Raw genomic sequence first — 17173 nt, 5'->3', positions numbered from 1 at the left:
AAAAAAAAAATCGGTGCCGACGGGGATTCGAACCGTACACCTCGCGCTCTTCAGACTGACACTTTACCTCTTGACCAAATGATTCATCTTAACTTGAGAGTATCTTTCGAGCTACTTCAAGTAATTCAAATTTTATACATGATTTATCCTTATAGTTAACGGAGTTCTATACCTAATTTATTAATTATTAATAATTAATCATATATTACAGTGATTTATTCGGAACGGCTATGTATTTTTTTTCGCTCCATTAACATATGGTTCTACACTGAGAGAGAATTTTATTCAATAGTAATAAAACAAATTATTTGGACTTGAAAAAAAATTTAGTTAATATTAATAAAATTATATTTCATATAAATAAAATTATATTAGTATTTAATAAAATTTCATAAGTATTTAATAAAATTTTCTTAAATACTAATATGTGTTTATTAAAATAACCACGAACGACGCTTTCGTTTGCTGTCATTAATACGAATATTAAGTCATTAAAAGAAATAATCTCAAAAAAAAAAAAAATTAATATTCATCAATTAATTATAATATATTCAAATATATTTTCACAGTAAAGTCTTTTAATAAATAGTATTAAGATTTTTAACAAGACATCCTAACCTAACCTATTTGTTTACTTCATGACGAATCACATGTAGAGATTTTAAATAATAAAAATAAATAAATATTCGATTGAATTTATGAAATCATAGTCTTTATTTTTAACAAATGCGTCCCTACATTGTCTGGTTTTCTGCTTCTGTTTTCATTTTATTAAATAATGTCTAACTCTTATCGATTCATTTGTGAAATTTTTAAATTTAAGTGCATAAAAATTAACATCCACTCGGATAACAACAGTTGTAGACTTTGTATTTCAAAATATAGTTCCGACAAAATTCAATTTTACTTAATTATTTATTCAATTAATTACTGATCAATACTTGTTAGTTAGTTGATTAATGAATTTTCTTTATATTACATGTAGATAAATATTCATTACATACTAAGAAACATTTATTAGTATTTAATAAAATTTTTATTAGTATTTAAGGAAATTTAATTAATATTTAATAAATTTTTATTTGGGATTAGCCAAATAAACGTTTTATTAAATAGTAATAAAATTTCATTACTATTAAATAAAATTGTCTCTCAGTGTTGGCTAGATATCAGACATGGACAGGTCTGATCAGGTCTGAGCGTATTTAAGGCTTCAGACATGAACAGACATGAGCAGGCATGAACAGGTCTGATCAGATCTGAACGTATTTAACGCTTCAGACATGAACAGACATGAGCAGGCATGAACAGGTCTGATCAGGTCTGAGCGTATTTAATGCTTCAGACATGAACAGGCATGAGCAGGCATGAACAGGTCTGAACGGATTTAACGCTTCAGACATGAACAGACATGAGCAGGCATGAACAGGTCTGATCAGGTCTGATCAGGTCTGAACGAATTTAACGCTTCAGACATGAACAGACATGAGCAGGCATGAACAGGTCTGATCAGGTCTGAGCGTATTTAATGCTTCAGACATGAACAGGCATGAACAGGTCTGATCAGGTATAATTTCACGCCTGATCATACATGAACAGGCCTGCTCAGGTCTAATTTCAGGCCTGATCAGATATGAACAGGTCTGCTCAGGTCTAATTTCTGGCCTGATCAGATATGAACAGGTCTGATCAGTCCTGATCATTTTTTCCCGGGTAGGGAAAGTCGGTGTACATATGATGTAAATAAGGAGTTAAACTTTCAGTGTATTGTAAGTGTCAATAACTGGTAAATTTTTCACAAATACACGGTGTTAATTGATCTTTTTTTTGGTGTAAACTGAGTGTAATTATTATTACACCGCGTTTACACCGTAGCACACCGTGTAAATGGATCCGCTAGGGATACAAGCCTCAGCTCGTAGTTCTCTCGGTAAATATTGACTGGTAGCTCGCATTTTAATGTGATCAATAACAAGAGCCAAGCCTAATTTTTTTAAAAATTGCTTTCGAGACAAGTTATTGTTAAAGTTCACGTGATAGATTACAAAACTATCTAAACACGCTATATCAATCATAAAAAACAGCAGTTTTAATACAAGTTTTTTTGTCTGTCCAAAGACAGTATACTTATTTAAAATATCATCAGTCATAAATAAGTTAACCTTTTCAGTATCAACATGGCATACAAAATCTGAATTTTTCAGAATTAGATCAAGCATTTTGCAACTCTCATCTAAAACAACATTAATGTTTTCATTATATAACTTTAATAAGAAGTACAATGCATCTTGGTGATTAGAATAGCTGTCCTCTAAACGATTGAAATTTTTTTTATCGTAAAATTCCAGTCGCGAAATATAATAGTAATCTGTGTCCATCGTATAATATATCATTAAACCCGAAGACAAATCAACTTTATTTTCAGCTCTATCTGAATCACTTTTATGTGTCAATAGTTTTCGACTTATAGTAATAGATTTTCCGACATCAAAATTTTCTTTACAATTTTTCCTAAACGTTTCAATAATTTCTTCCATTTTATTTGGATTATTATCCAGTTTTATTGACTCGCAATTACTATAGATTGAAAAGTGTAAATAGCGTAGTATAAATTTGAATCTTTTTAAGTTCATTGTTAGCCGGAACAATTCGACTCCAATACCACCTTTTTCCCACAAATCATCTAAATTTGAATTTAATTTGAATAGCCCAGTTAATATGAGAAGATCTATAACAACTCGTAATTCTTCAATGTTAATATCTTGACAGTCTCTTTCTCTTGAAAAATTATTCTTACTCTCAGCAATATGTGTGTTTGTACACTCAACAATTGCCTTCAAAATGTCTTCTGTAAAAAACTTAAAAAAACATTCCGTAACAGAATTTTCATCTTTACTTGATACATTTTTCTGATTGATTACATCATCCGTCAATGGTTCAGAGCTAATACTATCGTCATTTAAAGAATTTTCATCACTAACGAACTGCAAATTATTCTCATCTCTATCAGCTGTAGATTTGAAGACTAAAATTTTATGAAAATTATCCAATAATTCTTCAGTGTCTCCGTCATAACCCTCACTGTCGGTATCACTCCAGTCATATCGAAATGCTCCCTCGCAGTTTCGGAATTACTATGAAATCACAGTGAATTCACAGTGAAATCGTCTTCACCGTAAATCTACTGTGGGTTCACGGTAATTTCATAGTGAATTCACAGTGATTTTGTGCCATTTCGTCACTATGGTTTAGTGGTGGTATCACTGTAGATTCATGGTAGTCTCACAGAGATAACACCGTGAGTTCACAATAGTTCCACAGTGAATTCATAGTAATTTCACTGTGATTTCACCGTCGTTTTACCATGATTTAACCGTGACTTCAGAATGATCTGATAGTTGTAACACCGTTAGTTCATGATAGAGTTTCACTGTGAATTCATAGTAATTTCACTGTGAACTCATTGGGTCCGGGGTAAGAAAATTGTATATGATTAATATATAATTACATCTAATTTAAATATAATTATATATGATGGTTTTTGTGATTATATATAATCATGTATAATTATATATAACTATATATAATCATGTATAATTATACATAATTATATGTAATGGTTTTTGCGATTTCGAATAATTATATATGATTAATATATAATTATATGTAATAATATGAGATGGTTTTTGCAATTTCGAAAAATTATTTATGATTCTTATATAATTATATGTAACGAAAAAAAAAATAGTCATTTATATAACATATGCAGGACTTGTAGTTCACACGAACATATTTTCTCGCGATGTTCTCTTAGGTCAATTGGTAGCAAGTCAGTCTTCCGAGTATGAGGTTCGCGGTTCGATTCCTGCTCCCGACAGATATTTTTTTTTTTCATGGAAATAATTATATACAATTATTTTTACCCCGGTGAATTCACTGTGAATTCACCATAAATTCACTGTGGATTCATTGTGAATTCACCGTAAATTCACTGTAGATTCATTGTGAATTCACCGTAGATTCACTGTGGATTCATTGTAAATTCACAGTGGTACCACTCTAAACTCACAGCATTACCACTGTGAGATGACCATAAAACTACAGTAACCGAATGGCACAAAATTATGGTGATTTCACCGTAATTTCATCATGGTCGCACTATCTTTTTACTAAATCTCACTAAAATTTCACTGTGATTTTACAGTGATTCCGAAACCGCGAGGGGCGCTATATCTTCAATCAACAAACTCTTAAGAGAATTATTATTTAACATTTGAGCTGCATAAAAACAAAAATTTTATACGAATTTTATATTTTTATAAAGAAAAAACAACGTTGCGATCAACAAATTTTATTCTTACCATGCTTCAATTTCAATTTATAAGCTATAACTTTTATTTATAGACGCTTCAGGTTATTAAGCATAAAAATAAATAATATATATACGCATTACTTCAAAAATTGTTGAAATTTTATAGTATTTACTTGCAAATTGATATATTGTGGAATTACAACATATAAATCCACAGATTCGGTAGAATTTGGCGCCAAGTTCCGTTCAAAAATCCCGTTGTAAACGGAGCGCCAGACTACCGACTGTGTTTACTGTAAGCAGAACGGTATTTCGAGGTTGCAAAATTTTATTTAATTATATGGTTCTCCTTTTTCCAAAATGATATATTATAAAAGTAATTTATACTTTATTTTACTGATATTAATTAATTATAATCAATTATAACACTTAATTCACTTAAAATTATTAAATTTTATCAGCACAAACTATAGTAAGCCCAGAAATTTCGATCCTGACTTTTTTTTCGATGGGGAATATCAGCGCCACAGACTAGATAAAATGAATATGTGTAGTAATCCTTCCTATAGACACGCAACTACAGTAAAAAAAAGTGATTCGTAGCTTGCATCTATGGCCGCCAGGGTGCACTGGAATTACATCTACATAAACTGTAGCTTCAACGGCATAGTTTGCAGTAAAAAATGCAGTCAACACGAGATTTAAGTTGTTATCAATTGTAAATTTTCATTATAATTACAAAAAATACTAAAATCCGAACAAAAACAGTTTCACTGTAAAAAAGTCGCGCCAAGTCCACGTTCATAAGACTATTAGGAAAAAAAAATTTTTTTTTTTCTTTACAAAAAGATACAAAATAAAAAAATTAAAAAATCTAAGTAACCGATATGATTGTTTATGATTTTCGGAAATTAAAAAAAATTTTATTGTAAATTTAAAAATTAAAAAAAAATTTTTAGAACGTACTTGGTGTGCGTCATTGTGTATTTCAATTTTTTTAAAGTCCTACCCTGATAGCCAGGCTTTCTATTAAAGTTCTTGTAGTTAGTCGGCTTATCGACAAGTTATCGCCAAGTTTTCGACAAGTCTAAACTATAAGACTTTTATCGGTAATATGCATGAAAGATACACAGTAAGTTGACGGAAAGGTAGTGCCGCATCATATGTACAAGTTGCAGTAATGTCGTAGTATACATAATTTTAACCATAAGATGTCATTATTTTCTCATCGGAAGTTATTGTTAACTTGACTAAAAACTTTTTTACAGTGAATTCTTTACTATAAGTTACTTATTACACTCTAATCTCATATTTAACGTAATGAAATTATGAATAATTGCATTATATATTGTGGCTAAATGTTTATAACGGGAGCTTCACTTAAATTTAAATAAAATCGAAGCCAATATTTTTCTAAAGAAATTTTTTAAATAATTGATAACGCTAAATTTTGAGCATCATATAAAACTATTTTTAATTATTCATTCAAGAAGGGTATAAGTAAATAACAAAAAATAAATATAATAATTCACTAATAGAAATTGATTGTTAATAAATTTCCCTTATGAATTTTTTTTTAATTTTCGAAAAATCAACAGTTTTATCGTAATTAACAGTTTTATCTATTGTTTTTTAGAAGTAATTTATCGATTACTCCTAAAGCTAGTTATTCGAAGCAAACTTTATCCAATAACTATAAAAAGCTTAAAAATCGGAAGAAAAATTGCCAAAACGAATGCAATAAAAAAATTTCGTTGAAATTGCCCTAAGATGGACATATTTAGCCGCGAAATATATGTAAAAATGTCAATTAAAGCTTTTTTTCTTAGCTTTCAGTTGCATTTTACAGAAATCAACTGTCTCGATGCGTTCATAAGTTATTTCAAGAAGCATTGGAAATACGCTAATTTTCGAATTTTCAAAATAAAAAAATTATAATTGTGGTAACAGTACGCGCCTTAAATTTTTTTAGAAGGTATGTAATTGCTCTATCTTCACATTAGTCAGTACTCGACTACTCGAATAGTATTAACAATGAGGTTTTGTACATATTAAAATAACAGATTATATTAATAAGCAGAAGATCGTATAGTTTTATAACATTTTATTATAATTATTATTAAAGTTATAATTATAATTATTATTATTATTATTATTATTATTATTATTATTATTATTATTATTATTATTATTATTATTACTCAATATTTCCGAGACAAAGTAATAATTCGTAAACAAACTTTCAAAAAATTATGTTATAAGTTATAATTGCATAGTACGGAGTGTCATTAAAGAGGTTTTATTGCTGTATACAAATAAAATTTTGTTTTGAGTATTTAAACATACCTCTGAAAAATATCAACTATAGAAAAGATGGACTTTATTATGAATTTATTTTTAAAATATTCATTCTAAATAAAGTATCATTAATAAATTCAGAGCAATAAATCATGAATAACGATAATTAAACATTACAAATTTTATCCGTGTCAATTGTGATAAAATATTCAAGAAAATATCAATTTTATGAAAATATTAAAAATTAAAATTGATAATTTACATATAATTTAAGAAAAAATTAGCGATGAAACCTCTTCAATAAATTACATTGAGTTTTAATTAATTTATATTTATATTTTATAAATGTTATCGATACGGCGGCGTTAATTTGTATCAAAGAAATGAATAAGCTCAAAAAATGGCTGCGTGATAATGATATGGATTCAGATTGTGTTTGTATTTAATCATCGAATATAATTGGCAACTAAATACCGTGATTAATTTTAAGTTATAATAATAAATAGAGAAAAAAAATATTGAGCTTAATTTTAAGCAGATTGAAAAATTAGCCATAAATATTCAAATTAAAAAATTAATTATAATAATAGTCAATTAATCTATTGTTTATAGTGAAATCATCATTTAACGTGACGATCGTTAAATTTTAATTTACAGTAGAGAAGCTTAAATTCAACGTCGTCGACTTGCTTAGGGTCCGAACAATTACCGAGAAGTTTTAAGTGATTTGTCATGTCTATCGAGCCTTGGATTAAGTGTATCGACACGTGTAGTCGATTAAATTGCCGAAGAGTATTAGCACTGAGATGTAACCAAGTAGCCTGAATATTACAAATTGCATTCCTAATGCAAATGATCTTTCTTGCTCGCCAACTGATCTGTAATTAATATTTTAAATTAAATGAAATATTATTATTGTTTATATTTTTATCAATATCAATTTACCTATTCGTAATACAATCATTAATAGCGGTATTTGCGTAATTGATACAAGGAACGGAAATATTGCTTTATATCGTGATGTACAAAGTCCAGATGTTGCAACAGATATTACTGTTATTTCGGCCAGTATCCTTGGCATTGGTAAATTCCCGTGAATACCTTTTGTATTTAAATTAACAAATATTAATTATTTCATTAGATAACATTAAAATATTTAATTGATTTTTAAAAACTAAAATACATACGAGCACAATTAGTTCACTAATTGCAAATTTCATAACTAGTTCGTTAACAGTGAATGTAAAACAAAAAACGGATGGAACTATTATTTCAATTAATGTAAAGTTAAAAAGTTATATACCTATTTATGCACTATAACGTAGCTATGACGAAGACATTGTTCAGCTGTTCATCATTGACATTTCGATTTATAAATGGTTTATTGACCCACAATGGCATACGAAAAGAAATTAAAATTTTTTTCCCACTAAAATTCCACAAAATTATTATTATTATTTATTTAAATTTCATTCATAGCTTAATTTGTTATGTAACGTCATCTAGTGGTAAATACGTAACAGGAAAATTTATTGATAACTTACCTACAAGTTCTAGTAAATTACCAACTGACTCGGATAAATGGATTTTTTCGCAAGGTCAGCCATATTGACTTCGAATATCTTCAAGTTATGGTAAAGTTATCGCCAAGTTGACATTCAAGTTCTTTTAGTTAAGTTGATGGATATTTCCGAAACTACCTTGTAAACAAGTTTACCAGTAAACTTGTCGTTAACTTATAGTATGCAATGGCTATCAGGGTAGTAAATAGATTTTACGAATTTCATTAAAAGTAAAATATTTTGCAACCACGCACACTAAATACGTTCTAAAATTTATAAATTCGAGGCAGAGTTCAATTTACCGACTTAGTCGGCTCATTTATCATCCGTGGTTAAAGTAGAATTTAAATGATAATCGGAGCTGCAGTTTTTCTCCCATAAAAAAAATATATATATATTTCGAAATATGTAAAAAACATATTTAAAATATATTAAAAATGAAATGTATAAACAATATATAAATATATAAAAAATATGCAAAAAAAATTTTTTTATAATAACTAACTTCTCGCCGATTTTTACATATATTTTAGATATATTTTAAAATACATAAAAAAAATATAGCTGAAATATAAAAAAATATATTTTTAACGTATCTAAAATATATTTTAAATATATAAAATATATATGGAAATCGGCCAAAAGTTAGTTATTAAAAATTTTTTTTCTTATACATAATTTATATATTTTTTATAGATTTATAATATATTAAAAAAATATTTTTATATATTTCGGAACATATATTTATAAAATTTTTTTTTCATGGGGGTATTGTGTATTTCATATGTATAGATTCATATTAGACAATTATGCATTTGGAGATAGCAGAAATGAAATCATAATTTATGAAAAAAAAATTTTTTTTAACTAATGGAAATAAACGTACACCTGCTATTGCATGCGGTTGATTCGGTGCGTAAAAGTGGCCCTTTATGGGCAAATTATACATACCCTCACGAAGGTAATATTCATTTTTTGAAAATGCTTGTCAATGGTCCTAAAGGTGTTGACCTTCAAATTGTTAAAAAATCGATTAATATAAACAGTTTGAAAACGGAATTCGATGAAAATATTAAAATAACAAATAGAAATGTGAAAACCTTTTGTGAAAATCTTTTTTCTACTACTGAAGAGTCTTTAACGGGTACTATGTGTAATGGTGTACTTTATAATCAAGCCGACTGCGTATCATCAAAAAGTACTTTAAATAAAAAATATTATAATAAATGTGTTTATAAAAAAATTATCTACACAACTATGTTCTATAAAAAAAGCATCAAATGGGATGATAGTTATATACAACTTAAAAGCGGTGAATTCGCTCGAATTCAAGAAATATTTTTTAGCGATAATAAAAATTTATTAACTGTCAAATTAATAGACGCTGAACAAATAAATATTAACGGTATAAACATGACTCATTTATGGAAAGTAAAAGTACAACGAACTAATGCCGTACCAATGTCTTTAGAGAACGTTCTTAGAAAAATCATTTATATTAAAGGTGAAAATGTTGATTTTATAACATTACAACCTAGTAATTATAACGTTAATTAATTATTTCAAAGTTTAAAATAACATTAATTAATTATTTAAATTGTATAGTAAAAATGTAACATAATTATAACTGTAGAATATAATGAAATGATTGTATTTATTTATTTACTTGCCGCAGACATTTTTTGTCTAGTTTATATTTATAATAAGTTACTTTTAATTGTATAGTTATGAACAAAGTGTGTATTATTATTAATAAAAATTATCTATTAATAAATTAAATATTTTAAATAACATTTTACTGTAATGATTTAAATAGGACCCTGAATAAAAACATTTATTAAAATTTAATTATTTGACATCTACAAATTTTTGCAATTTTTTTTTATTGAAAAAATTATTGAAAAAAATTTTTTTTTTAATTTTCATTCATAAAAAATTAGAAAAACTGTAAATGCAATGTAAAAAAAAATTTTTTTTGTTCTAATTTAATGAACCAAAAATAGACAAAAAAATTATAAACGTCGGCTAATTTTAGTATCATAAAATTTTTAAATATTTAAAATTATTTTGTAATATTTAAATACATAGTTAATATATATTATTTATAAGAAAATTGACTTTTCAATAATAACAACATCAAACTGTATTATCAGTGTCGTTGAATAAAGTAGAAAATGTTAATTTAGTTGCCGGTATAGATGAACTTTTAGAAGTTGGTAAAATTTTTACTATAGTTATCGAACACTGACGGATCGAATTGAATCGTATTAAGACGGATTGAAAACCGAAGATTTCAGAAATTGGATTGAATCGTGTTAAAGCGGATAGGATGTTGAATCCGACTCAATCCGACCCCGTTTGCTGGGGAATTCTTGTTTGATTTTTTAATAGGTATTTTTATTTATATTTGATCTAATTTTAAAATAGAAACTAATGATAAATTATCATAAATTCCAGAAACATCCAGTCATAAATTTCTAAATGTAAATAATAGAATTGTATTGTTCAAACAAATTACAATATTGAAATTATCCGATACCTCACGTCACACTTTTGGTTTTCCGACACATGGTTTACTTCAGTTTTATACGTTCAAGTTTTTTATATTTATTTATTTATTTTTGCTCATTTATTTATTCGGTTTTTTTTTTTGAAAAATTATTTTTTTTTTTTAGTAATCGTAACAAAATCTATAAAGTCGTTTGTTTACCTTTGCTATGTAAAAAGTATCCGAACAAAAACAGTTTCACTGTAAAAAAATCGCGCCAAGTCCACGTTCATAAGACTATTAAGAAAAAAAATTTTTTCCCTTTTCAATTTATTTCATACGTATTTCAAATTTTTCTTCTAAACTATTAGAGTACAGGAAAATTGTTGGGAATAGATTTTGTAGAAAAGTAAATTTCCCGCAATTTTTCTATTACATTTTTTCTTCTGTCTCCAATAGAATATAAACTACAGCAGCTTATATAAGAAAAAAAAAATGGTCGCGTGGAGTACGAGTGTATATTTATCTTATTTTGGGTTTTCTATATGAACTGTTGACTATATAATAATCTTGTATACGATATCTTTTGTAGAATAAAAAATTTCCAACAATTTTTGTCTGAAAAACTTTCTTGTATCGGTACTAGGATAAACAATACCGTAACGTAAAGAAGAAAAAAAAGTGAATTTGTGGATTAATTTACTTTAAACTAAATTGACGATTTCTTATGATACGGTTGGAGTTATCGGAAAACTGTAAGAATCATTTTTTCTTGCAGAGTAAATTTCCTAAAACTTTTAAGAAGGATATTTTCCTTTTCCTCCTATACAATGAAAACTACAGTTGTTCGTAATAGGAAACAATTTTTTCCCTTTTCAATTTATTTCATACGACTTTCGAATTTTTCTACTAAACTATCAAAGTACAGGAAAATTGCTACAAATAGATTTTGTAGAAAAGTGAATTTCCCGCAATTTTTTTCTTACATTTTTTTTTTTGTCTTCAATAGAATACAAACTATCGGTATTAGGATGAAAAATACTTTAGCGCGAAGAAGAAAAAAAATTTTATAGAAAAGACAATTTCCTGCAATTTATAACTCATTTAGTTTAAACTCAAGCACAATTGGAAGTTCAAGATTCCGTAAATTTCATTCATAAATTCATAGCTTTGAAGATCAAACTCAAACCCCACGCGACATGTATGGGCAATATATACCCCACGCGACAATTTTCAAAAAAATTAATTAAATAACTATACATTCGAAAAATGAATGCATAGATAGGCTTATTAGGGTATAAAATTGCTATATATACCACATTTTACACCCCTCAAAATTTGGTCGGCGAATGCCCCATTAGACAAACATATATATATATATATATATATATATATATATATATATATATATATATATATATATATATATATATATATATATATTAGGGTGTTTCGAAAAAAAAAAAAAAAATTTTTTTTTTTTAATGGTGAAAAGTTGAAAGTACATTTAAAAACAAAAATTTTGGCACCTTTTAGAGCCCTTAATATTAATATTAAGGTTTGCCTCAATTCATTTGTAATTTTTCTATTTAAATAACACGAGAAAACTTTTTTTTTATTTTTGAATTTTAATTACTTCGGAATGGCTTGTTTACGCAATATCCCAGAGAGAGGTCTTATAGGAAATTTCACGCTCTACAAAAAACGTTTGAAGGTCAAAGTTCCTCAGATCAACCGTTTCAAAGATATTTGCAATCAAAAATAACACCAATCAAAAATTTCAAATATTTTCCAATAAAATTGCAAAAAAAAAAATCATACTTTATATTGATATTGTTTTTTTTTGTAAAATCAATTGAATTCTGTTAATTTGAGATTTTAATTTTTTTTTTGCTTATTTACTCCATACGTAACTCACAAAAAGTACAAATACATAAATATAAAGGTTAAAATTATCAAACAAATGATTTTTGGGTCTCTTTTATAACAAATTAATTTTATATTTCATAAAGTTTATAAATTTTTGTAAGATGAAAATGTAAAGTTCCTGATCACACTAACTAAACAAACACTCATCATTGTATTTTATTAAAAATGTTAAAAAAATTATAAATATATTAAATCAATTCAATCAACTATAAAATTTGATTAATTTTTTTCATTTAAAAAATATTGAATGAGCTTTATTCAGCTCCGTCGATAAAAGTAGTATATTCGTTTGATTTGAGTAATGTAGTTAGTAAGCTCTGTGTTGGTAAGCTTGGTCGTTCAGTACCAATTTCTCTTTGTTGCTCTGCTTTCAATGCTTTGTTCTATCTTCTCGTCATTGTCTTTCTTTATTGATACTGATTGTTATTTAAATTCGTTATATTATTAATTTAATTTGCTTATAATTAAAATATATAAGTTATAAATTTTATGATCACAATGGTGAAAACAGTGTACTTGATTGGTGATGTATTAAGTGAATTTGGTGGAAAAAAATTACCTTCATTGAAAGAGGTTATGTCACTTTTATTTTATTATCTCAAAACGAAAAATTTTTCAGTGAAAGAAAGCATATCAACCACTGTCGACAAAGTTTTCGAAATTTGGTGTGTGGCACAAATCCCGACAAGAGAGAAAAGATCTGCTTTTTTAAAACTAACCTCAAATCACAATCGATGGAGGAATTTACAAAAAAACTGTAAGAGGAAAAAGTCAAAATCTCAAACCAAAATGAATCCCTTTTTCGGAACGAATTAAATAAACTATTTGATATAGCTTATGCTGATGTGCTAAATTTACTGGATAAAGAAAAAAGATTATTTTATTTGGGACAAAAATCTTCCAGTCGACGTGGTTTTATTTCATATAATTCTCAACCAATTCCAGAAGATGTTGAAGATATGGATGTTGATGTAAGCGATGAAAATAATAACTACAGTAATAGTGATAACAATAATGAAGAGAACATTGATATCAATTATAATAACAATAATGATAGTGGTACATTTGATGTCGGAGAGTTCGGTAATGACAATGTTGACTATTCTTGTACAGTTGAGACTGATAATGTTGTTAATCATGAAATATCAAGTCAAACATCTAAGTTATCCCAGAAATCTTTGGAAAGTAATACTTCTCGTATAATCTCTGATTATGAAGATGAAATTCCAAAACAACAAGTTCCTAAAATTGATCTAATGACACCAGAACTTGCTGCGGCTTTGGATAGAGCTAATGTGAGTAGTAGGTCGGCGACTTACATTTTTGCTGCTTTATTATCTAGCCTAAATATTGATTGTGCAAGCGTAAACTTCAGTCATTTGACTATTCACCGAGCACGGGAAAAATTTCGCAAAGAAGCGACGTTAAATCTGAAAACTAATTTGGAAACTGATAATTATGTGCTACATTTTGATGGAAAACTGTTGTCAGATATTACAGGTATAGAACAAGTTGACCGGCTTCCTATTATTTTATCATCATCAGGTAAATTTCAACTGTTAGGAGTCCCCAAACTAGAATCTGGAACTGGACAAAATCAAGCTTCAGCTATTATTACAACAGTAAAACAATGGAATATTAATACTGATAACATCAAAGCATTGTGTTCTGATACTACAGCGTCAAATACGCTGTAGTATTTTGGAAGTTATAACACCAATCAAAGATGAAATTTTGAAATTCGTTAATAATCAAATAGAAGTAAAATTTTTTAATCCAGCGCTAAAGAATTATCAACTGATGTTAAAGTGAAACATGAAAATTTATGAAGTTCCGTATAATCATCCATTTTACACTTAATAATTAACCCCGTTGTAAATAAAAATATTGGAAATCAATTTCACATGATTATTACACTCTTAATCATCATTAACGATTACAATTGCATTTGTAAAATATTTTGTAACTTTTACTTCACATCAGTTGATAATAATTAATGTTCTTTACTTTGAGGTTGCAATGTAATTAATTTTATTTTGACTTTGAACTTTTTTTGTAGATGGATCATTGTCGTGACGATTACCGTGAACTCCTGCAATTATCATCGATATTTTTGAGTGCTACTACCACAAATATTACATTTAAGCGTCCTGGAGCCGTCCATCATGCAAGGTGGATGGCTAAAGCAATATATAGTTTAAAAATTTTTTATTTAGAAATGAATTTCATCTTACTAAATCAGAAATAGCTGGATTACGAGAACTTAGTTTATTTATCATAATATTCTATTTAAAAGCTTGGTATACTGCGCCGTGCGCTATAGCAGCACCTAATAATGATTTAACTTTAATTAAAGAATTAATTTCATATAAAAATTTAATAATACTATTTCACGGGCATGCTCAGAAAAATTAGCCGATCACTTGTGGTATTTAAATAACGAGTTGTCTGTTTTATCTCTCTTTGACGAAACTGTTTCAGTTGAAACAAAAAGAAGAATAGTTCATGCTTTAAAAACTGTGAAACCAATGAAACTACAACGAGTCGTTTTATAATCGATAAGAAAAATTTAGAGTCATTATTAAATAAAGATCTTAGTCAATTTGTATCTATGAGATCGATAAATCTGTTTAAATCGTTTGATTTGTCGTATGATTTCATTGATGAGGATGTAACTTTGTGGCCTCAGAATCTAAATTACAAAAGAAACTTGGAGTATTTTGAGAAACTTCAAGTTGTAAATGATGTAGCAGAACGCGGCGTGGCATTGATAGAGCAGTATAATCGATGCTTAACGAAAAATGAAGAACAGCTTCAGTATTTATTGCAAGTAGTGACAGAACACAGAAAACGATATCCTAATTGCAATAAAAATAATTTTATAAAACTGTAATATTTTCAAGTTAGAAAAAATTTTATGAATTGTTGTTAAATATTGTTTTTTGTTATAAAGAATTGATTGTTTAATAGAATTTATTAGTATTTGGTAGAAAATAAAATAAATTTGTTATAAAAGAGACCCAAAAATCATTTGTTTGATAATTTTAACCTTTATATTTATGTATTTGTACTTTTGTGAGTTACGTATGGAGTAAATAAAAAAAAAAAAAACTAAAATCTCAAATTAACAGAATTCAATTGATTTTACAAAAAAAAACAATATCAATATAAAGTATGATTTTTTTTTTGCAATTTTATTGGAAAATATTTGAAATTTTTGATTAGTGTTATTTTTTATTGCAAATATCTTTGAAACGGTTGATCTGAGGAACTTTGATCTTTAAACGTTTTTTGTAGAGCGTGAAATTTCCTATAAGACTTCTCTCTGGGATACTGCGTAAACAAGCCATTCTGAAGTAATTAAAATTCAAACATAAAAAAAAAGTTTTCTCGTATTATTTAAATAGAAAAATTACAAATGAATTGAGGCAAACCTTAATATTAATATTAAGGGCTCTAATAGGCGCCAAAATTTTTGTTTTTAAATGTACTTTCAACTTTTCAACACCATTAAAAAAAAAAATTTTTTTTTTTTTTTTTGAAACACCCTAATATATATATATATATATATATATATATATATATATATATATATATATTTATATATATATATATATATATTAGGGTGTGCCAAAATGTAACTTCCGTGGAGAACCTTTTAAAATTGGAATTTTGAGTTCCGCTTTTAACAGGGGCTGCGTTTGGGCATTTCCTGAGATATTTTGGAGTGAGACGATGTATTTGATTTTCATAGAAATTTTTAACAGAAGCTTAGTTATGACATTTCCGGTGAAAATTCAAAATTTGGCCAGAAGTGCCCAATTAAATCTCCTGTTAAAAATCCTATAACTAATCAAATGAATCCTCTCACCTCGAAATATCTCAGGAAATGCCCAAACACAGCTGCTGTTAAAAGTGGAACTCAAAATTCCAATTTTAAAAGGTTCTCCACGGAAGTTACATTTTGGCACACCCTAATATATATATATTACATATATATATATATATATATATATATATATATATATATATATATATATATATATATATATATATATATATATATATATATTTTTTATTTTTTATTTTTATTTATTTATTGCCAGGATAATATACATTCATACATACATATAATACTCAAAATACACATATATAGTATGCACCTATAGAGATGAAAATTAATCATCTGTGCATAGGCCTGGTTTAGTTTTAACTTAAGTATATTATATTTATAATTATGTCCTGTCACCCTAAATAGACAGACAAAAAAAAAAAAAAATATATATTTAAAGATAACAATTTCCTGAGAAAAGAAAAGATTATAGAATTTAGTAATTTTTACTTCTTATATAAAAGATATAAATAGTAGATATCATATTATATCAATGTACATAATATAGCAAAAAAGAGTTACTACATTCTATATTGCACTTATTCAATACTAACATAGTTCATTATATTTACCCATCTTCCAATTCATTATTTTTTTTCTTATTAATTTTTTATTGAGGTGTAAGGATTTAAGGATGTTTGGTAATAAATTATAATTTTTTACCGCTACCACATATGAGTTTTTAAAGGCTA

General features: G+C 27.0%; 2 protein-coding genes and 1 long non-coding RNA gene across 4 annotated transcripts; 1 reads left to right on the top strand and 2 right to left on the bottom strand.

Moving 5' to 3' along the window:
- Nucleotides 1-1853: 1853 nt before the first annotated feature.
- On the bottom strand, nt 1854-4378 carry LOC123265491. Its single transcript, XM_044729280.1, has 2 exons — nt 4227-4378; nt 1854-3111 (listed from the first exon to the last, which is right to left on the bottom strand). The coding sequence occupies exons 1-2, from the start codon at nt 4271-4273 to the stop codon at nt 1854-1856; spliced, it is 1305 nt and encodes a 434-aa protein (XP_044585215.1). The 5' UTR covers nt 4274-4378.
- Nucleotides 4379-6898: 2520 nt separating this feature from the next.
- Nucleotides 6899-8515, bottom strand: LOC123264738. Of its 2 annotated transcripts, XR_006509414.1 has the most exons (4): nt 8155-8515; nt 7914-8039; nt 7556-7711; nt 6899-7488 (listed from the first exon to the last, which is right to left on the bottom strand). It is a non-coding gene; the product is annotated as an uncharacterized LOC123264738 (long non-coding RNA). The 2 variants fall into 2 exon arrangements; XR_006509413.1 differs by lacking the exon at nt 8155-8515 and having other exon boundaries at nt 7914-8069.
- Nucleotides 8516-13430: 4915 nt separating this feature from the next.
- LOC123264733 (uncharacterized protein DDB_G0275275-like) lies at nt 13431-14791 on the top strand. The gene is made up of 2 exons (XM_044728174.1): nt 13431-14350; nt 14649-14791. The coding sequence occupies exon 1, from the start codon at nt 13549-13551 to the stop codon at nt 14284-14286; it is 738 nt and encodes a 245-aa protein (XP_044584109.1). The 5' UTR covers nt 13431-13548; the 3' UTR covers nt 14287-14350; nt 14649-14791.
- The last annotated feature ends 2382 nt before the right edge of the window (nt 14792-17173 follow it).

The sequence above is a fragment of the Cotesia glomerata genome, linkage group LG5 (assembly GCF_020080835.1).
Source record: "Cotesia glomerata isolate CgM1 linkage group LG5, MPM_Cglom_v2.3, whole genome shotgun sequence".
Classification (NCBI taxonomy): Eukaryota; Metazoa; Arthropoda; class Insecta; order Hymenoptera; family Braconidae; genus Cotesia; species Cotesia glomerata.
This window is presented reverse-complemented; position numbering and strand designations above follow the sequence as displayed.